At 39.9% G+C, this 23,134-nt stretch overlaps 3 protein-coding genes across 5 annotated transcripts; all 3 read left to right on the top strand.

Annotated features, from left to right (window-relative positions):
• Positions 1-929: 929 nt before the first annotated feature.
• slc25a34 (solute carrier family 25 member 34) lies at positions 930-9,813 on the top strand. The gene is made up of 6 exons (XM_080892823.1): positions 930-1,018; positions 1,413-2,168; positions 5,153-5,218; positions 7,974-8,126; positions 8,223-8,357; positions 8,662-9,813. Exons 2-6 carry the CDS (start codon positions 1,626-1,628, stop codon positions 8,830-8,832), a joined length of 1,068 nt encoding a protein of 355 aa, XP_080748949.1. The 5' UTR covers positions 930-1,018; positions 1,413-1,625; the 3' UTR covers positions 8,833-9,813.
• Positions 9,814-9,984: 171 nt separating this feature from the next.
• LOC308403424 (transmembrane protein 82-like) lies at positions 9,985-12,068 on the top strand. 3 transcript variants are annotated; one of them, XM_080892826.1, is made up of 6 exons: positions 9,985-10,259; positions 10,360-10,432; positions 10,518-10,710; positions 10,827-11,250; positions 11,534-11,718; positions 11,805-12,063. In XM_080892826.1, exons 1-6 carry the CDS (start codon positions 10,184-10,186, stop codon positions 11,892-11,894), a joined length of 1,041 nt encoding a protein of 346 aa, XP_080748952.1. In that variant the 5' UTR covers positions 9,985-10,183; the 3' UTR covers positions 11,895-12,063. The 3 variants fall into 3 exon arrangements, with proteins under 3 accessions (XP_080748952.1, XP_080748950.1, XP_080748951.1); XM_080892824.1 differs by having other exon boundaries at positions 11,534-12,068; XM_080892825.1 differs by having other exon boundaries at positions 10,827-11,244; positions 11,534-12,065.
• A 3,007-nt stretch (positions 12,069-15,075) lies between these two features.
• fblim1 (filamin binding LIM protein 1) lies at positions 15,076-20,652 on the top strand. The gene is made up of 8 exons (XM_080892579.1): positions 15,076-15,290; positions 15,587-15,968; positions 17,029-17,183; positions 18,007-18,094; positions 18,182-18,351; positions 19,663-19,841; positions 20,006-20,126; positions 20,278-20,652. The coding sequence occupies exons 2-8, from the start codon at positions 15,611-15,613 to the stop codon at positions 20,386-20,388; spliced, it is 1,182 nt and encodes a 393-aa protein (XP_080748705.1). The 5' UTR covers positions 15,076-15,290; positions 15,587-15,610; the 3' UTR covers positions 20,389-20,652.
• Positions 20,653-23,134: the final 2,482 nt, after the last annotated feature.

Below are 23,134 nucleotides of genomic sequence, written 5' to 3' on the forward strand. Positions count from 1 at the left end.
ACTGTTTACTGCTACAACTTTTTTCAGCTATTTATTAATAAGTGACTTTATGTATATATATATATATATATATATATATATATATATATATATATATATATATATATATATATATATTGTACTATTCTTAATTAGCGTATTGTCTGTCTTGTTAATGTTTGTTTATAATGGAGCACTGTAACAAAAAAATAATTTCCCCCAGGGATCAATAAAGTATTCTGATTCTGATATCACAACCTCTAAATGTTGGCCCTTCTTAGCCTTTATAAGAAGAAGCCTGCTGCTCTCTGACTGCTACATAAACTAATGTAAACAAAAGGTCCAAAAATTACTAAAGGTGGCAGGTGGTTCATTAAGATGAACAGGGAACTTGGATCCACCTCAGGTGTCTGATCTGAACTTTACAAAAAGTCGGCCTCTAGTGGCTGAGTTTTTGTCATACAGCACAAAAAAGTCGGCAGATAATTGATTTAAAACTTTCTCCAATTAGCACTTATGGCTCATTTTCTTTTCTTTTTCAGAGGGTTCGTCAATTTTAAAGCGATCAACCACATCAGTTTTCCTCTACTGAATAAATCTGAATACTGAAAAACTTTCTAAAACAAATAAAAAGATAAATATAAGATGGAAGAAGCGCAAAAGTAAAAGCAGTGCATATGTCCCTTTGTTTTGCTTCCAAGATTATCCATGTGGGCTTTAGCAGCTTAACCTTGTTTTGATAGCTCACACACAGCATTTGCTCTCCCGGGCCTCAGACGCTTCAGCTCTCCCTCTCTCTGACCAACAATAACCTTTTACCCAGAGAGCTCCTATAGGACCAGAGCAGGGGCAGTTTCACAGCACAGCCAACCCATTCGTGCGCACTCAGGGAAATGGTGAGGTGGCACAAAGGCCTGAAACGTTATTGGCTCTGACCAGAATCAGAAGGAGGGGACTGTGACAATGAATGTGCTGAGACACATGTTTACAAGAATGGAGCAGAGAGGGAGAATGGAACTGCACGGGATCAATGAAAACTGTGAGTGTCATTATCAACTAAGATTTTTATAACCACAGAAAAAGACTCTCAGAAAAGTTTTATATTTCCACGTGGCTGTCTCTGATACTTGTTCTGAGCATTTTTGTGTGCTTGTATGTTTTATGAATGTCAGATTATCTGGTGTGTTTACTCTTAAATCTGTTTCTGGGTCAGTTGTAGTATTGAATGAATGAACTTCAGTGTGCCGAAAGCTCCCAGAGTCAAAGAACAAGAGAGAGGCTTTTACAATGTTTGTCCTGCAAGGAGGAACCTAAATATATCTGACAGCTTTTTCTTTCCTGGAAAAAAAGGAGAGTCACTCTCCTGACTTGCAAGGCTGGATTTGGGTGTCATACCTGAAGCTTGCTTAAAATGTTTGCATGATCTCTTGCAGATGGTGCCTCATTAGAACAGAATGACAGTGAAGAAAGTTAATGAAAGTGAGTCCAGGAGGACACTGTGAGCCTGCGAGTCACAGGACGAACGTGTAAAGCAGATGTTAAATGAGTAATCGCAGGAGTCGGTAGCTTCTGTCTTTGACTTTACTGTACTCTACCAAGTACTTTCCCTGCTCCTATCACACTGAGGCAAGGGGAGGAAAGCCATCATGAGTACTGTTAAGGCAAACTGTGAAGATCACTTCTCAGCGATGAGTAGCACTCAGCTGCTGAACACTTCGCCCGAAGAGTCTGTGTTTGCTCCACAGCCTTCCCAGAGGATTTCACCCACCGTGTTGACGGTCCCCTGTGGGGTCTTTGGCCCCTTGCCGCCGCCTCCTGCAGTCTGGCCTCCACTAGACTTCGCCCTGGGCGCTCTTGCCTGCTGCGCAGCCTGTGTGTTCACCAATCCTCTGGAGGTGGTGAAAACCCGTCTGCAGCTACAGGGGGAGCTTTGTGCTCGGGGATCCTACCAGAGACACTACCGCGGGGTCTTGCAGGCGCTCTGGGTGGTGGGCCGCACGGATGGGCTACGGGGCCTGCAGAAGGGGCTCTCAGCTGGGCTCATCTACCAGGGTGTGATGAACGGTGTGAGGCTGGGCTCGTACTCCTACTGTGAAGCTCTGGGGATCACTTCTTTCCATGGGGGGAGTCTGCTGTCAGGGGCAGGTGCTGGAGCTCTGGGTGCCTTCATAGCTTCTCCTGCCTATCTGGTAAGTTTATTAAAGTTTCTCCTTTTTATAGTTTCTTCTATAGTCATTGTTTCCAGAGGAAGGTATCTCAATAAAACATGAAGCTCCATAGAGATAAACTCCTTTAGTGGTCTGCCACTGATTTGGCTTTTGTGCATCATTAAAATTAATTTAAAATATCTGCTTTGTTTTGGTTAAGTTTTTTTTGTGACTCTTTTAATTCAAATGAAGTGTCTACCTGTGAGCATCCCCATTACAATATGTATTAATGTAAATGAATTGACTTTTTAGGATCTTTTGCATTAATGATTTTTTAAGACAAATCTGTACAGTCTCAACATATGAAAAGAAAAGGCCAAATCCATCTATCCAATGCTGAGGTGGTCTGGGCATCTGACGCCAAATATGAGAGAATTAAGAGAAGAAACAATCATGTTTGCTTCATGTGTGGCACTTTCTTAAATCCTTTTTATTCAGTCCTCTGATATTTTTTCCAGAAAGGTCTTTTTATTCAAAGTGACTGAAAACAGTGTGTTCTAATCACGTTAAAGCAGAAGTAACAGAAGCATTAGATCTCCCACTAGATGTGTGGCCTGGATGACAAACTCTCAGGAACTAACTAGGTCACTCATTGTTAAACTGTGATCCGCAGCAAAAAAACATCAACACACTTCTAAACTTGTATCACAGTGTAACACAAAGGATTTTCCATAAACACGAGTAATATGTTACAACAGGATATTTCTCTCTTTTTTTGATATTCAACAGTTCTTATTCATTATTAGCACAAAAACAAAACAAACAAAAAACGAACAGAATCACATACATTGCAAATGTATGTAATAATTTTAAATTACATATATGGGGAGAGAGGGAGAGAGACAAATATTTACCATCTACTCGCCCATAGATTTAAAAAAGAAGAGACAAAAGTGAACTCCCATCCTTTGTGCTCACTTCCTAATTACGCAACAGGATATTTATACATTAAAGGAATAGTCACATTCAACATTCAAATACATCATGGTCTGTAGGTGTAGATGTGGTTCAGATGACCGAGTGAAGTTCAAACTGATCCTCAGCATTGGGAAGAAAAGTGATTTACATGACTTTGAATGTTGTTATTGGTGTCAGACGAGCTGGTCTGAGTACTGCTGATCTGTTGGGATTTTCCCACATAGCCATCTTTTGACTTTAAAATGAATGGTCTGAAAAAGAAATATCCAGTGAGCTGTAGTTCTCTGTGTGAAAATGGAGACCGGTTTCAGCTGAAAGGAAGGCAACAATAGCTCAAATAACCACCTTTTAAACCCAAAATATGCACAAGAGCATCTCTGGGGATACAATTCACACAAGTTTATCAAAACTGAATCACAGAAGACTGAAAAAACATTGCCTTGTCTTTGAGACTGCATTTCTGCTGCAATGTTCAGATGGTAGGGTCAGAATTTAATGCAAACAACACGAAAGCGTGGATTCATCCTACCTGGTGGTGATGTAACAGTGTGGAGGATATACCAACGGGGCATCATTTAAACACCACAGCCTGCCTGCATGTTGTTGCTTCTCTTGTCCATCCCTTTATGACCACATTGTAGACATGTTCTTATGCCTGCTTCCTGCAGTGCAAGAAGCAAGAATGAAGACACTTCAGAAGGCAAAACAGGTTTGCAGCCCAGTAGTAGCAAGGTGTACTTGAAGTGGCTAGTAAGTCTATATTGGAGCAATTTTCAGTTGCTGTAAAAATTGTTTATTCGAAGAAAATTCTAGGAGCTTGCATTTGAAATGATGTGAAATTCTTCCAAAGAATTGTTTTTCCAGTATTTCCAGTATAAAATCTGCCCCCACCCTCCACCCTTTGTTTCCTTCCTGAACGTCTGCAGCAGAATAATTATACAACTAGGGAATTGTGTTCCAAAAAGACTAACTTTGGAAATTCCCCTGAAATCATGTGGTGGAATCTGGTTAGTGAGAGACCAGCAACGCTTTCAGACTAACTTGACTAAATGGAAAGTTAAAGAGGGGAAAATAAATTTCAGTGGCTTAATGAAAGGACAGTAAAATGAAATGAACTTGAAAGAAAAGAAAAACTAAAATACAGACCCAACTGTCTGCATTTGAACTGAAGGGCAAAGAAAGAGACCCCAGACCATTTTCAAAGACACCTCAAAGGTCTTCAAGCTGTTTTTGCCCAGTGTTTGCTTGATCACGTAGATGTTCATAGATCATAGATCTAGGTCATTTAGAAAGTCTTCAAAACGCAGTATGATCTCCAGTTTAAATCAGAGTGTGCATTTTCTTAGCAGTCCGTCTACATGCTCTCCAAAAAACATCACTTTCACACCAGTGTCAAACTTCACCATCACTCGATTTATGTCCTCTGCATTTCTACAACTGTACCACTCTTTTTGTTGTTTTTCTGCCTCAGCTGCCAGTCAATACATCCAAGTCCATTTAAGCTTTCTGGACGGTCATGGAAAGACGATACTGTCTGATGACGTATTTATATCACGGTCACTAAATATATCCTGAATGTTTTTCTTTCCGCCTGCTGCTGCCAAACCTATACAGTATGTTGTGGGTCCTTCTGTGTGCTGCCGGCAGGCAGTAAAGGTTATTTTACTGACACCATATCTGATATCAAGAAGGAAACGATGAAGCTTCTTCTCCTTTTTTATTTAGGCGTTTTTGTTTTACATGAAATGTATCATGATTTCACAAGAAGAAAAAAAACTTCCTTTTCAAGGAAAGTGCGAATGAATCACCGAATCCTGTATTTGACCAGCTCCTGACGATCTGCACGTTGTGTAACTCCTTCCTGTGAATATTAGCAGGGTTATCGGGTATCCTCACACAACTCATTCTAACAAATGACTTGGTGACAAGTCTGGTGCTCTGTGCACTTTGAACTCTGTTTCAGCAAAGCATTAAGTGAAACTCGCTGCTGAACACTAACCATAAGCCTGAATGCATTTTAAAACGTGCTTGCTGTGTTTTCTTCATAGGTGAAAACCCATCTGCAGGCTCAGACTGTGGCAGCCATTGCAGTAGGTCACCAGCATAACCACCTGGTAAGACGGACACATTTCACATAAAACACAAGAATATCTTACCAGCTGTTTCAATGTTTAAAGATGTCAGTACAGGTGTATTAAAGTACAATAACTGGCCAGGATGGTGTAAACTATGTGCTATAGTATAATAATTGTGCTTTTTTTTTTTATCAGGTGTTCATTTGGTAATTAAAATTTGAAGCCCATAACACTCCCATTAATATGACATACCAAGATAGAAAGCTGATAATGAAAACGTTAATTGTTGGCACCTGAGGAGAAAATGGTCATTATAAGCACTGCGTATCAATAACATTATGTACCTGTGTTTTCAACAAAAAATGGATACAACTTGTATTTGACATGTATTTAATATTTTCTCTAAAATGCAGTGTGGTGAGAGTATAAAACTAAAAGTATAAGTTAAATTATAGAGAAGCACAGTAAAACTGCAGACGCATGGTGTTTAAACAGTACGTGTCTGCCCTTTAACCATCAGATCATATAATCTGCCCGGCCAAAAGAAAAAGGCTCCACCTATATTTACTTAAGCAAACCAATAAGAGCCTTCCACTGGATATTTACTGCAATAATTAATATGGCTAAGCTGGATACAGGTTATTTAAACCTAACTGATGTAGTGAGCTGCTTCTCATTTCTCAAACAACCATATCAGAAGACGCATCATGTGGTTGTGGAAAAGATGGGTTAAATTATTTGCCTTCATCAAGCAAAGACAACTAAGGTGATTACTGAAACTACCAAAACCTGGATAAAAGCTGTCCGAAATGCCAGAGCTAGCAAATTAAAACTAAAATATGCTAATTGATATTAATTTTTTTATTATTATTCAGAAGGTTCATTAAACACTCAATTTTCAAAAAAGAAAAAGAAAAAAAAAAACCCATGCAATTTCAGGCAGTTATTTCCTGGTTCAGGCTGTAAAGGGGCTGAAAGGACCTGGGAGGATAGTGATGAATCATCAAAAAAGGAAGAAATGTGGTTGGAAAAAAGTGATCGTGATTGGAGATCCTTTAAACATCTGGTAAAATCAGATCATAAAAAAAGTCATCAGCACAAGTCATGGATATGTCTAACACTGAAAGTACATTTGCAAACACACATGATGTGAAGCAAACTCGGTGGACTAAAAACAAATCGCTGAATCTTTTTAAGGCTTATCAGAATCAGAAAGGGTTTTATTGCCAAATGTTGAGCAGGTTTACAACATTAGGAAATTGCTGCGGTATTTTGTGCAAACATACTGTCAGACAATGCTTAAATAAACATAAAAATTAAAATTAAAAGTGCTAAGAGTGCTCTCAGGGGAAAAAAGGCAGGAACAATAGAAACAGATCGTGTGGTCTAAATAGTCCAGATTTATCCTCTTCCCCAGTGATGTCTCCATCAACGTAAGAAGAGAGGCAGATGAAGTGATGCACCCATCATGCCTGCTCAGGGCCTGCTGCAAGAACCTGCAGGGGCAGTGTTATAATCTGCAGATGCTTCAGCTGGTCAAGTCTACACCAGTGATATGTGCCCAAAGAATGAGGTCACCTGAATATACTGAATGGCCAGGTTCAGCTATCAGTGGCATGTCCTGTATTCTAAGTTGGCAATGCCAGGATTGATCAGGCTCCAACTGAAAAGCGTATCAAAAACAGTGCCAAAATGAATGCATTATCAAAGGTTAATAAATACAGCTCCATACATACATGTGTATGTTCAAATGTGCAGCTAATTCCTCCTGAAATCAGCTGCAGAATTAACAAAAACAGAAAGTGATGGTCTGACTTAATGTATTCAAGGCAAATTTAAATGGGTTGCATGAAGTTACTTCAGGCTGCCTGAATGTTTTGCCTGAATATTATTACCTTTATTTCTGGCTTTAGACAAATACTTTTACTAAGGTATTCATTTTCGCAAATTCTTGTTCACAAATTTTAGTAAAAGTGTCATGTTTTGGCTGTGTGCAGGCAGGAGAAGGACCCAAACGCAAAACTTACCACACAGGAATTAAACTCAAAAAGCTGCTTTATTGCAGAATGTCACAAAAACTAAACTGGGACATGGCCACACAGCCATGAGGGAGACTACACCACTGACAAAGCGAAACACAGGGCTTAAATACACTGAGGGATAACGAGGGAATGAGACACAGAAGGAGAGCACAGCTGGGAGTAATCAGGCTGGACGAGACAAGGGAAGCAAAACTAGAAACACTGACATGAGACACGGACCTTCAAAGTAAAACAGGAAACACACTGACTGAACTCCAGACATGTAAACTTAACAGGGACTGGGGAGACAGAACATTGGAACCTGAAACATGGTACAGAAAGGCACAGTAGACATCATGGAACACAGTGAAGCCATATTACTAAACTTAAGAACTAAACTCATGATAACCATAACTGAAACCTAGGGAAATAACAAAGACAGTACAACAAAGGACCAAGAAAAAACACAAGAACTCAAAAAGCTGGGTCAGAAAGACCCAGAACCGTGACAAAAAGAGATTTTAAATAAAGAATAAACTTACAGAATAATTATTTCTTTTTTTCCTGTAAAAACCTGACTTGTTACCCTCTTATTCTAGTGTACCTACCTTTGAATATTTGTAGGTAAATGCAATTAAATGCAATTTAAATCCCATTTAATTACAGGGGAATTACACCCTTAGTTGCAAGCCGTGTTATAAAGTGTTACCTGGTTTTGAGTGTTATTATCTGTAGCCTCTACTCACCAGTGCCTTTGTTTTCTTCTATTTCAGGGAGTGTCTGATGCCTTTGTTACCATCTATCGAAAAGAAGGTTTAATTGGTCTTTGGAGGGGTGTGAATGGGGCTGTGCCTAGAGTCATGGTGGGATCAGCTGCCCAGCTGGCAACCTTCACCTCAGCTAAGGAATGGGTGTCACATTCTCAGGTAATGTTATCTAAAGAGCCGAAGGTTTTATGTCATATGTGACCAAGCTGCTGCCATGCGTTGAAAGTCGGATCATCTTTCTTTGTGTCCTTTCAGTGGTTCAGTCCAAACAGCTGGCTCGCAGTCTTGATGGCAGCTGCAGTCAGTGGAGTTGCTGTGGCCATTACCATGACACCATTTGATGTCATTAGTACTCGGCTCTACAACCAGCCGGTGGATGAGTTGCGTAAGGTGAGTCTGTCTTCAACACAGTTGTCCTCATTTTCATTAGTTTCACAATCTAAAAAAAAAAGCATACCGTCATTAAAAAAAGCAATATGAAATCATTTCATCTATATTATATATTTGTATTGACCTTTATCATCTAATTTATATATTTTTATAGATATATTATTTCATCTTTTTCTCATATTAGGTATGTATTTAAGGAGAAACTGCCTTTGAATCTTATTGTGTTGTGTAGAGTGACTATAAAGGAACTCAGCTTATTTCAGTTCACGAAAGACTTGCTGTGTTTTTTACATCTGTTTTGTAGGGTCGTCTGTATCATGGATTTTCAGACTGCATGCTGAAGGTGTGCAGAGCGGAGGGCCTGCTGGGTTTGTATAAAGGCATGGGCCCCGTGTTCCTGCGACTGGCCCCGCACACGGTGCTAAGCATGCTGTTCTGGGATCTGATGAGGCAACAAGCAGTGAAGGATAAGTAGAGCTGAAGCACCCATACTTGCACACTGAAAGCACAACTGGGCTCTGCTACAGCTGTTAGAGTGCTCTCTCAGTTAATGAAGCACTGAATTTAAAGCAACTGTGTGACATTTTGGGAAGTAAACTTATTTACTTTTCTTTCCGAGAGTGAAATGAGATGGTTCATGGACGTTTTTATGGTTAATATGAAGCTAGCATCTGGTTAACTTATCTTAGCATAAAAAAAGCTAGTTTAGCTCTGGGCAAAGTTAATAAAATAGTTAATGGTAACTCCTTAGAAGCATAATAATTGCATATAAAATAACAAACTGTTGTTTCAACAGTTTTTATTAAACACACAGATATAAAATGCTGGTAAACTTTAGAGGTACTGATAGCTGCTGGTAGCTCTGACAAGCTAGCTGTTGCCTTTCATTTTTAGTCTTTATGCTAAGCTAAGCACATGCCTGCTGGCTGTGGCTTTATATTTAACCAACGGACACTGGGTGCCATATCAAACATCTGATCTTACTCTTTTCCAGAAAGAAACATGAACAAAATGTCAAACTATTTACACTTTAAGTGCAAGCTTTTCTCTCCCATCTAGCACAGAAAATGAACACTTGAAGCACTTAATCAAGACTGGCATGTTACGCACATACTGGAAGACATCTTTCTCTAAAAATATGTCTCGAGTGTATACATTTTTTGATTAGGGTTTTTTTTATACCTCAAGCTTAAGTCTCGCAGGAATTTGCTTGTTAACTCATCAGTGTGTGAATGTGGTCAACTTGAAGAACAAGTCATCATCATTAAAGCAAACAATTGTTTGCCATGTTTATTACACTGTCTAGATGCCTTGTCTGTTGTATTTAAAAAAAACAACCTGATGGGATTTTCTTTTTTTAAATTCACTGACTTGAACTTATGTAACTAAAGCCAAGAATGACATTTGTAATTTCAATTTTTTATGTGCAGAAATTTAACCTACTGGTACTTAAAACTTTAAAAGCAATGAATAGTCCTAATAAAGATTTTTTGTAAGAAACCTGTCTGGTTTGTTTTTGTTCTCTGGATAGGTGGTGAATCTTTTGAATACACTGCTTTAAAACCATTGTAATCTGTGGTGTTTTCTGTTTCTTTGAAATGATTTAATTGACTGGGGTTAAAGGTTTCTTCTTGAGAGGATTTGAAACCCCTTTCATCAAGAATTGATTTGACTAAAAGCTGTAGCCATATCACGTTTCACCTTTGTACCTTTGGGTGGATGGAGCTTACTAAAACCTGATCAGCTCGAAGAAATAAGGGCAAAGTCACTAATTTGTAGCACCACTTTGAGTGTTATTGCTGAAACGTTACAAGAACACCATAAAGATGTTTCTCCCCTTGATCCTGGGAACCACTGGATGGACACCTTTTGATTCAAAACCATTTGATTGCTTTCTTCAAGGTCTGATAACAAGTTTTCTCTGATTATGGTTAAATTCTCAGCACTTTTCAATGTCATGTCTCCTCTTTACTGGCTTATTTTTGGTTGTGTTTTTTTAAAGGGCTCGTAGGTGCATGTGGAATATCAGTGCTGTACAACCTGCTGAGAGTCTACAATTTTGTTCAAAATTCCAAGTGAGTTCACCCTTTGAGAGGAAAAAGGGAAAGCATAGCTTGATTTTCAAGAGCGTTGGAGTTATTCTATTTTGTCTGCACACAGTGATTCTGACTCTGGAAATGGAAGCAAACCCAGGTCATCCTCACTGGGCACGTCTCTGAGAGGGAACTGGAGATCATCCCTCCAGTTCTGGATTCTGACTGTCCTCCTCTCTCTGATGGGCTCGAGGGTTTTCTCCCTGATAGTGCTGGAGTTTTCCCTCAGGGCTGTTTCTACCTGGGCGTCAGCTGGACTGGTGAGCTCCTCCTTAACAAATACTGCAGCTATATTTATGCATTGTTTTATGCTTTTATGTATCTGCTTTAGAGTGTTCTTTCATTACACATTTCTAATCCACGTCTCTTAACGCAGGATGCCAGTGGCAGAGGTCTAGACATGATCCTAATCCAGAGCCAGTTCTCCCTGGGTTGTAGCCTCACCGGCACTCTGATCTTCCTCCAACAGGGGGCTCCACACAGCTCCCTCAGCTTATTTCTGGCAGCTGCTCTCAGCTGGAAACTGGCAAGCTTGAGCCACAGTCTGTGGATCCATGTGGCCAGACTCTACCCGCTGCACAGCACTAAACAGTACTGTGGGAAGTGCATCACTCTTCTAACCTCCGGACACACCATACTGGCTTCACTGCAAAGAGCGGTTGTCTTGGCTTTTGCTGTAGCAAGTGTTGCTTCCACCGCTACGATTTATGACCACTTCCTGTCCCAGAAGGATGCTATGAAGTTCTGGACTCTGCTGACGCTCTGTTACATTATGTTGCTCGTGTATATTCAAGGTGATGGTCAGTGCTGCTGAGAGTGGAACTTAATTAATCCTCAGAGAGGAAAGTACCCACGCAGTGTTAAGTAATAATAAAAATATTTAAATAGATTTAAATAATATTATATGGATTTAAGAAATAAAAGTAGACCATAAGCGATGAAATGAAGCCCTATAAATGTAAAAAGCAACATATATGAATTAAAAACTTAGAATTGATGGCAAAAACACAGCCTATAAAATCAGTAAGCACAAAGCCAAGGCTTTTTGGGATCATTGTGTAACTTTTCTGTCTGTACTTGCAGAGGATGAGCATCGGCAGACAGGCACAGCGGCCCTCCTACACTCTGTAGTTATGCGGCTGGGAGCCTTGCTCGTCCTCATGCTTGCAATGGGATACTGGTCTGATGTGTTTCAAATCCTCATCGCGTTTCTGGGAGAAGCAGTCTGTCTGTTGCCTTCTTGGGATCTTCTGCAGGCTTTGCTGAAGGTCTGGTCTTTGCCTCGTTATGTTTTAGTTGCTGTAGTTGTGAAAATAACACGACAGGAGGTTGAATTCGCATGTTTCCTTTTCAGGAAGAAAAAGAGGAATCAAGCTTGAGCACACGTGACGAGTGCTCCGGTCACAAAGGAACCACAATTAAAACATCATCACGTGGCAGATAACGGTGCACTCAAACTCCACCACAATGATTATCATTGACTGTCTCACCTGTAAAGATGCACTATTACTTTGTGTTGTAAAATAATATTGTGCTTAAAGGCTTTAATTGACTTCTTGTTGTTTGGGGTCTTATATTAAACAGAAATAATATAAAAAATAAGCTGATTTAGTATTTAATGTCCAGCCTTTTTTTTTTTCGCTAATCCAAGTCAGGCTTGTGTGGGAGCTGGAGTCTGTCTCAGCTTTTATGGGGAGAGAGGCGGACAGCTTGCCAGTCTATCACAAAGATAACACAGAGAGACCTACTTGCTTGTCTTTGGACTGTGGGAAGAATCCAGAGAGAACCAACACAGGCACAGAACATGTAAGCTCCACATAAAGAGAGACAACAGTGGTAACCACTGCACCACTGTGCCACCCATAATGTGTTTTAAATGATGGGAGCCAGGTGTGTTCAGAGACTGAAACAATAAAAGTGCTCGCTACTATAACAGAGAAGCTTTTGGCACTTATCTGATCACACGACTTTGGAGAACTGTAGAAGTACTGATTAGTTACAGCTCATTTATTATAATTCAATAGTGTTTCAGTGAAGTTTACTGTGATTTTATTTCATAAAATATTCAGTTATTTACATTTTATTGTTATATGAACTGAAGAGAAACTGGTGATGTGTTCATTAAAGGATGGCTGTAATCAGGGCATTAACCCAGTGAGGTTAACTAGTTTAAATACTATTCAGTGTGTGCTAGTTAGAACAAATGTGCTAGTTTTGTCCCCTGATTACCAAGACTTTGAAGTACAATTGAAAAAATATATATACATGCAAAACTATTGAGTCACATCTTGTTTCTTTAGATTTTGTTAGGACAATGGAAAATGGGTGCAGCAATTTATTGAAATGTGCAAACAAACATGGAAATACAGTGCTGCTCAATGTAGTTTTTAGACCTGACACTTGACCAGTTTCCTTAGATGTTTCAAGTATACACCACACACAGTGTAGAGATATTCTGAGAGCTCAGCTAATAGCGCTTGAAAATCACCTTATTGGTTGAAATAAAAACAAAGAAACAAACAAAAAAATACTATTTTATGTCTGTCAAACAAGTGCCTAAAGATTTTGTTTTTGCTAAGTTATCTGTTATGTGTAAACACAACACTGCTTTTCAGTATTTGAATGAGTAATAGGTTCAGTGGTTTAAAGATTTTAAAAAATCCTGTGAAGATGGTCAGGTACAAAGATTGGGCTGAAAATGAGTGAAAAAGCAGCCAATGTCCAAAGAAAAGCTTTAAAATACTTTCAGAAATCCTGGCGAGACATTGCTCAAGACCACTAAAAATAAAACTCTAGTTCCTTGGAAGCAAAATATGAACCAAGACTTTTGCTGAGTCTCGGGCCAACGTATTGATTCCATAGGTTTAGGATCACTGTCAGTTATGACTTAGGCCTCAGAAAGTTAAACGAGCACTCCAAACACAAACATCAGATCAGAGTTCTGTTAATCTGGAGTGATTTTTAAAAATCTGGAAACAAAACAATCCTACATTGCAAACTAGAGTTGTCGAAGGACAGAAAGAGAGAGAGAAGAAATAGACACATAGGAGGTGGTGATAGGAAACTATATCCAACTGGGTTAATGTGAATACTGTAGGAATCAGCTGTTTTGAAGCTTTATCTTTCAGGACTAACAGCCCGATTATGCTGCCGTCTCCTGCTTCGTTTTTTGTCTCTCCCATAACATCATTTAGATTTAATGAAAGTAATCGTTACTGAGTAAAAGCTTGACTTTTCTGCCTTAGCACTTACAAAGTCAGTGTGCGTGTAAAGTGTATTTGTGAGCATGCAATTGTTTTTTCCCATCTGTATGTTTCTTCCTGTTCCTTTGACTTCCTTTCATTCTTTTCAGCTTTTGTTGCTGTTCTGCAAAATCCACCCCTTTGAAATCACATAAACATAAAAATGACACTGTGGTGTTGGTGATTAAATTGAAAAGTCAAGCTGCTGAAAGCAACGAGGAGGTTCAGAGGGTCTAATGAGGATTTGGGCTGTTGGAAGGCGGAGCGTGGAGGTCTGGGGATTGTGTCATCAGTAGGCATGCTCCCTCCTGCAGCCGTGACATCACTGCAGCATTCCTTTCCACAGAGCTGGAACAACAGAGACCCCCATCACTCTCCGCATCGCCATCTCCTGTTAACCCTCTCTGCGCATTCCTCCCTCTCCCTCTCTTCTTCCAGGCTGACCCATATCAATCAGGAAAGTTTTATTCAGCGCTCGGTCTCTTGCTCCATCTTCCTGTTTGACTTTTAGGAGGGACAAGACACGCTTTGGCTCAAGAGAGTAATCATAATATTTGCTGATCAGCACATCTGATATTACTAAGACTGACTGTGATGGGGAACAGCAAACACAACAAAGCACTTCTTCATAGCACCCATAGACATCACTCTGTACTCCCCCTGCCCCCCTTCTCCTAATATACCAACATCTCCTCTTGCACAATGCCCTGATTCACTGCACCGTAATGCCGCTGGTCCTGGAAAGCTGAGCACAAAAGCTCCCGATGAAGTCCAGCACCTATTATCGGACAGTGTTTTCTGCTCTGTGTCCCAAATGGAAGCAGTGCCATGAGACACTGATAGAGAGTCAGGGCTTAAGTGATATAATGTTGTGGGGGAAGGGACGAAGGAAAGAGGGAAAAGAAAAAAGGGAGGCAGACTCAACCAGGGAGGTAGGGAAAATAAAGCTGACAGAACAATGAGGGAGAACTGCACAGGGGAGAAAAAGAGGGCAGTTTGAGATAGAAATTTGCTGGAAAAGGCAGGTACAGTCACATCCTGCTGGCATGCAGAGAGATAAAGAACTGGGAGTTTGCTTGTGTGTGTGTAGGTGTGTGTGTGTCTCTGCCTGCCTGCTTGCTTCTGGGTAAAAACCTTACGAGGAACTTTATGGCACTGTGTATTGCATTTGTTAAAAAAAAGAAAGAAAAAAAGGCTGTGTGATTTTGGTATGAGTGCACACATGTTGCATAACTCAGTGTGGGTGTGTGTCTACGTTCATGCACTCTTGTCTGTGTGTGTGTGTGCAGCCTTCCAAGTTTTCATAGTAGATGAATGTGTCATGTCTTTTACTGCACTTTGTCCGAGATTAACTGTTCACCTTTTACGGTCGGGAGGGAGGCGGTGTTGTCATTCAGCCAGAGAAGGAGGAGGAGGGGTCAACTGACGGAGGGAGGTACAGAAGGAAAAGGAGTGGCCTTCTGCAGATAGCAGCCCCTCTCTACCGGAGTAAAGTCTTCTCTCTGAGGCAGCTCATAGGAGAGAAAATAAACCAGAGATTTGGGAGATACAGAACGGGAAAGAAGAAAGAAGCAAAGAGAAAGCCCATTTTCTTCCAGGTATGTGACACAGCCGGTGTGAGTGGTTTTACAGCATACAGATGATTCACATTTGTGCTTTTTGACTCTAGTACCATTCATTATGGTTAATGAGAGCTGTAAGCGGGTGAATACAGCTGTGCAACTATACCTAGATTAAATTAGATCAACATGATAGGAAATAAATGTCTGTTTTGTCTTCAGTATGAGTTCTTGTAGTTTATTGTTGCCTGATATTATAAACTGAGCCTGTGGTTTATGCTGTGTTTCTCTCTGTCGCAAGCAGTCATGAGTTTATTCTTCTGTCTTCCTTTCAGGCTGCGTGAGACTTTTGTACATTCATGGCATCAGCAGCTCCACCAAAAAGGGTGGTTTCTTCTGTCTTCATCACTCTGGCTTCTCCTCACCGAGCCACCGTGACCCCACAGCAGCAGCCCGCCCTTCAAGCCCACAGTGCCCCGGCTAGAGAGAAACTGCATCCTGCTGTAAGAGTCAGCCCAGGTGACAGCATACCTGCCCTCAGGCACAGCAGAGAGGACAAGTCACCGCCGTCAGAGTCTAATGGCGGCCTAAAGATCAAAGGCTTGACTAATGCGGGGTCCTCGGCCCTGGTTTCAGGCCCACAGAGCCACAATCCCCCCAAACATGAACCAGGCAAAACACAGCTTCAAGAAAAAAATGACCAGAGGAGTTCATCAGGTATTTATTATATACTTGATTTTTTTCTCTTAGTTAAAAAGACTATCTACAAAATATTAGAAAATGGCCCTGCAAGGCCCTTTATTGGGTCCTCCCCAGATCAGAATGATAATTTATGTATTTCCTGACCTGCATTTCAAAATATCTGATCCCAAAATGTAAAATATTGATTTTATACATCTAAAAGACTTTTAAAAGAGCCAAAAAAAATTTCCAGCCCGTTTCCCAGACAGGGATTGAGCCTTGTCCTAGACTTAAAGAAAAAAAAATCAATGAGGATCTCCTCAGAAAAGTTTCTAGGCTTAATTCATGTCTGGGAAACTGAGCCCATGTGCTTTTCAGTCACTATGAGCCCCCAGAACAGCTGCAGCTCTCCTTGGCATTGATCCTCCAAGTCTTTGACTTCTACTGAAGGAATCAACAGATTCTCCTAAAGGATGTTCCCTATTTGTATCTATTTCTTTTTTTATGATGGTGGTTCTCATGGAGATATGAAATTGGGATGACATAAGGTGAACGTGTAGGCCATAAACCATGATTCATCAAACCGTGTTTTACACCCTCCTGCCCCGTGGATAAGGACAGTTTTTTCCTGGAAGAGACAACTCCCATCAGGACACAAATATTTTATCGTTAGACAAGAGTTACTAAAGCAAGAGTGTCAAACTGACATCAGGTGCTGGAAATATACACTATACAGATACGCTTGAACTTGAGGTAAAATGTATGTCCTACATATCTTCTCTCAAACATGTAACACCTGAACCAGTGAACAAAAAGTCACTGTGCAGACTGCTGTATCAACCAGGAGGGCCAAAGTGCATGGGGAATTTAAAGTGATGAGTGATCCAGAATAAAATCAGTGAAGGGCCATGGGGGTCTCGATTTTAAAACATGTACTCTGAAAGGATAAGTAGACCAAAACTATGTCAGCACAGCGCATCAGTACATGTGATTAAACATTCAGTTTTTTCATCTAATTTGTCATTAGTCTGTTTTTTTTTTAATCAGCTGTCTATGCTGCTACAAAATCATCTAAAACTGTTCTCATGCCAAACAGAGCTTTTCCCTCCTCCTCCCCCTCCCTCTGATGCACCGCCTCTATGTCCGGGAGAGTTGCCCTCTGAAGAATCAGCACTTCCACCACCTCCTCCAGCCCAAGCGTCTTTCCCCTACCCCGTGACCCCAGGCCAGCAGCCAGTTTACAACCCAGAGGTATGCAGACTTATCTTACAGTGTCACTATAACAAATGACATTTAAAATCTTCCAGTTTGCAGCTTCGAAAACGTGGTGCCAAATTTCCTATAAAAAAAAATGCCTTAAATTATTTTAAACACACGAGTAATTATTTTGTCTGCAATGAAGGATTAGCTTTCCACAGCTTTTCCACAAGCCTTTCACAGTGGCTGTAAAGCGCCATCACCAAAACATAAAGAACAGGGCTCTTATATGACCATCTTACTAAAAGTGTGCACACTTGCTTTCACAAAATCACCAACTTCCAAACTGCTCCCGTAAATAAACAAAAACTTTATTGCTCCATGTCTGTGTAGACAAAGATCAGTTTGGGGGGGGGGGACTGCTAAATTACTTTCTTCCTCTCCGGTTTCTGAGAATTTTACTGACTGAATAAAAGCTGAAAGGTTTCCCTTTAAAAACGCTTAAACTCAACAACTCATCCTTGAATCACCAGCAGGTCTTTACACGAAAGAAGGTAAGGTCTTTATGTGACTGGTGAAAAGGGTTAGAAATAATCTGTTAAACTCAATAGAATTGAAATGTTTGAAGTATTAAAAAAATAGTATTCACCACCCATTTTAAACCAAACCTTCAAACCACAGTGAAATTAAAATGTTTGTGTGGCTTGGTCCTGATGATGTGCTGTGGATGACTCTGGTGTTTCTTACGCCTGTCACATTCAGAGCCACTTTTAAACAACTCCCACATGTGTTCAAAATCAAGCGCTGCTAAATTATGCAGTTCGCCTCTGTAGGCCAAACTCAACTTGTCAGTTTAATAATGCGCTTTACATTTAAGGTGAAAGCAAGAACACCATCTAGTGGGTTAAGCTCAGATGACCAAATCCACAGGATCCACCAAAACAGCCAAGACAAAGAGAGCAAAGGTAACCTGATCTCTTTTTATACATTTTGCCACTCTGCGTGCCACATTATTATAACCTGGTTTGACTGTGTGTGTGTGAACAATGCAGATCTGTGCGGCTTCTGTCGAAAGCCAGTGACTCCTTCTGAACCTGCGATAGAGGCCTTAAACAGGACTTACCATGATGGCTGCTTCCAGTGTAGATCTTGTCACATTCCCCTGGCTGGTAAACAGTACTACAACAAGGCCGGGATCCCGCTCTGCGAAGACTGTTACCAGGTAGCGCAATGCAGCGTGTTAACCAAGCTGTGAATATACATGCAAACTTTAACCTCCTGAAACCTGAGCTCTTCTTTGGGTTTAATTTTCCTGTTTCTTCTAGCTTTTTGAGATTAGCTGGACCTGATGAGTCACCGTTGAACAGAAAGGATTTTTTAAAAACTGGTTTATTTTACAGCAATGTCACCACTTCTGAACATTTCTGAAGTGTTGAAATACTGAGCAGAATGAAGTACAAGGTGCAGAAAGCCCAAAATGTATCCCCATATGAGGACACAGGGTCTCAGGTGGTTAAAAAAAAAGCTCAAAGCCATGTTTTTTTTTTTTTTTTTGTTTTTTTTTACATTTGTGCATGCATATTTTAAGCTCAATGTAATGTTTCACAGGACTGGTAAATGGTTCTTATACAGCACCTTTCTACTCTTTATACTACAAGCCTCATTCACCCATTCACACACACACACACACACATTTTTTTCTAAGCCTGAGCGCTCTCTGTCTAACATTCACACTCTGATGAATGCATCATGAGCCGGGGATCAAACCACCACCACCCTACAGTTAGTAGACAGCCTGCTCTACCTGCTGGACACTGCCGCCCCATTCAAGTAGAATGTCTTTCTCCACTACATTCATTAAAACTATAAGTGAAGACAAATTATTTGCAAGTTCTTCATTGCTGAAGCAACCATTTCCCTGCTCTATTTCCTCTCCAGTCAGCTTGAGACCACTGATTCTCTAATCAACCAGCAGAGTTACTGAGCCTGCATGGTGATACACCTGTACCCTTAGAACAGTGGGTAAGAGAGGGAATCCAGGAAGTCTGTGGAAGTCAAATTAAATCAAAGTTTCTTTCAAACAAAAATGGCTCCAGATTTTCATAAAATCCCATAAAATGCTGGATAAATCTGTCATCGTGATGTGTTACAACAGACTGGAGAACAATAAAAAAAGCCATGAAGCATGCAAACGGATATCTGTGTGGCCCCTCATCGTGAGTCCCAAATTGGACCAACAATTCAGATCAGATGGGATTTTCATATTTACAACATGTAAATAAATGCTCAAGCACTTGAAATTATCACATGTGATGAGTAAAATGAGGGCAGGGGGGGTCTGAGAGAAGACAAATAACTAGATCTATGTCCAGGTTCATGTTTTCATAAAAACAACCAAGCTTGGTAAACTTGCACTGTTTGATGCCTCAAACATTTTCAGAAACAGACCCAATGCAAAAAAAAGAAAGAAAAAAAGCAGATTAAAACGTAAATTTTTAAGGTAATTAACGATGTATCTTTCTCCATGTCTTAGGCCAGTTTGGAGCTCTGCTGGGCATGTGGAGAGGCTATCACAGATCACATAATCCGCGCACTCGAGCGAGCATACCATCTTTCTTGTTTCACCTGCACAACATGTAAGAGGCAAATTGGAGAGCAAGCTTTTGCCCAGGGAGAAGTTGGAGAAGTTTACTGCCTTCAAGACTATTACAGGTATGAAGGGGAAAAAACTATTTAAAGGGTTTAGGTAAAGGATCAATATATACAGTTGTGTTCCACTTCATTTGACATGTTATTACAATGCTTTTGTTGCATTATAAACCACCCCTTTGTCTACAAGTGTAATCAATTTTTCTTTTTCATCTAACATTGTAAAGGAAATACGCTCCAAAGTGTAGTGCCTGTAACCAGCTTATCATTCCACAAGAAGATGGTACCGACAGCTATACAGTTGAATGTCTGGGGCGTTCCTACCATGAGAACTGCTACAGATGTGAGGTTGGTGTTTTGTGTGTCATCATTTCCCTAGGGATTAATAAAGTATTCTGATTCTGAAACACTTCACTACACAGACACATTCACAAGGATACAAACACACAGACAGATATTATTTCAGTACCAGGAATATGTTGTTTCATATTGTGTGCAGGTCTGCGCCATCCAACTGTCTCCTGAACCGAACGAGCATGGCTGTTATCCTTTAGACGGGAAGATGCTTTGCAAGCCCTGTCACCTGAACCTGGCTTCTGGTCAGCACTAATCCCACGTGAACAGCAAGCAAGACAAGAAAAAACTGAACAAAGAGCTGGGAGACTGCGCATGTGCCTTTATGAATGAATGTGCAAATGCCTTAAATGCTTCCTTCACTAGAGAAAAACTATATTTTTACAGTATATCATGCTTTCTGAAGATTACCTTCTTCTTTTTCATCATTTTGCACTTAATACAATCTACAAAAGCAACAATTATATTCCTGCAACTCACTTTACAAAAAATGTACGAGAATAAATGGAACCCCAGTCAGTATGCTGTTTCTCAGTCATTATACAAACATATAAATAATCAACTTTAACTTGAAAAAAGGATAGAAAAGTAATCTAATATATTTTATCTCTATTCGCCTTCAAACTGCATCTACATCATCAAACCAAGCAGACAAACCACTAACAAGTACGAAGTAATCATCAAGCAGACTGTTTTTACCATTGTCTTCTGCCTTAATAAAACAAAGTTATCCAGCATAGTATCAAAGTCTCAATCGGATTCCAGTGAAATTGCTTTATTTATAGTCACTATCTCAAAAAAAAACTTGGTGTAATTCATATCTCGTACACATGTATTAAATTGTTTTATGAAAAACATATTTGTTATTTTTGTTTCTGTTTATCACTTCACTTTCTTCATTAGTTAATCAGGGGCTGCAATATGTTGCAGGTATCAACAACAGCTCAAAATAGCGCAAAATAACAACAACAGTTGCCTCAATGTGCTTTTTATTGTAAGATAATGCCCGTACTATATTAGAGAGAAAAGCCTAACAATCAGATGTGATGGTGATGGGGGGGGAAGGAAAAACACTATTTTAACAGGAAGAGACTTCCAGCAGAAACAGGCTCAGAGAGGGCAGCCATCTGCCACAAGCGGCTGGAAAATAGACCTCAAGGATCTCTTAAGTTTTAAGGCTAGAGAAACCTGTAAGAACCCTTAACTAGGTGCAATATTTTTACACAGTGTTTACCTTTACTGTTTCACAAAAGGTTAAAAATGGAACTTCCACAATTTAGACTTTTTGAATGCAGGATATTTTATTAAAGCAGTTTAGAAGGAGGAAAGCAAAATATGAATCAAATAATAATAATCAAATCATTTGAATTATACTACTTATACTACTAATTAATGTACTCTGAGCTAATGCTGATTTCTAATATTGATCATGGGAGGAATGAGAGAGGAGAATGGGCACACTCTGGCCACTGGCACACTTATTTCTGTCGATATAATTCAATAAGGAAGCAGTCCTCCATACAAAGTCTTCCAATGAAATTTGAAGTACAGCTGAACTTGGCTTATACAGACAAATAAACAGTCATACTACAGTCATACAACAAAAGAATAAAAAGAATATGTTCTAATATCATAAATAAATAATAGCAGCTTTAACAGTGGTACAGGTACGTGGAGGAATAGACAGACATGACATGAAAGAGGTAAATTAGAGGTATTTTGGCTGTTGCACTTTAGGGGGATATTCCACTTAATGTGGACATGGATCAGCAATGTGCAGTGACTACTCGTGAGTACTATCGTGAGTACCTCCTTCCAGAAGGCTTGCTCTGTGAGTCCCGTGCTGTTGTTTCTCTCTCTCTTTCGGACTTTTCACCCAGATAATTTAAGGCAAAGTTAAAAATCACATCACATGTGAATATACTTTTTATCTTTATGAATGTGTTTGTCAAACACAGCATACTTAATATAATTTATTTTAATCAGAATCATGCACGATGAGGACTTTTACACACTGTTTACATAGTGCTTTCATTCACATAGAGAGAGAGACAAGGACATGCACAGTCATAACAATGCTCCCAGAATCTAGGTGAAATAGTCAGGCATCAAAATCATGTCATTACTCAAACTACATTTTCTTACTCATCATATAGATTTGATTTATTCTTGATTAGAATTTGATTAGAATTAAGGATGATTAACCGTTTAACTCCGTTTTAACATTCTGTATCATTTTTCCCATAAAAAGGCTGGATGTTAAGTCATTTTAGTCCACTTTTGGACAGAGATGAGCTAGGGGATCGCAATCTGTTTGACACCAGAGCATACCTCCACCTCTCCAGGCTCTCTGCCGCCTGCTACCTGCTCTCACTACGGATCACAATGTTGTCTGCAAACATCATAGTCCACTGAGACTCCTACCAAACCTCTCCATTACCACAGCAAACCAGAAGAGCAGACCCCTGATGTAATCCCACCCCCACTTTGAACCCATCTGTCACTCCTACAGCGCACTGTCCCGCTGTCTTCATACATGTCCAGGACCATCCTCGCATATTCCTCGGCCAGTCCTGACTTCCTCATGCAGTACTTCCTCTGTTGGCACCCTCTGGGCCTTTTACGGTCAAAACAGTAGTTTGATTACGATAAGATATAATAGATTCATTTATTTTTAGCGTTGCCCTTGTTTTCACTAAACATTCCAATAATAACTGAAAAACACTGACTGCATGGGACTCACAAGGCGTTGCATTGTAAAGCAGACTATTTTTTCACTGCCTTTATCTGTCGGTTTGGCAGAGCGATAGAGCGCTGCAAAGAATGAAACTGGTGACTTTCTATTTCACATAGTAGTTATTACAGAATTCGTTTAACTTTAATTCAACAAGTCAACAACTGTTACAAATTTTTAAATAAACGTGTTAAAGTGATTAAAAATTCTACTTTTCGCTGTTTTAATTAATCTTTTCCACGACCTGATCCCCCTGGGAGAAAATCGC

Source organism: Rhamphochromis sp. 'chilingali' (assembly GCF_963969265.1).
Source record: "Rhamphochromis sp. 'chilingali' genome assembly, chromosome: 9".
Classification (NCBI taxonomy): Eukaryota; Metazoa; Chordata; class Actinopteri; order Cichliformes; family Cichlidae; genus Rhamphochromis; species Rhamphochromis sp. 'chilingali'.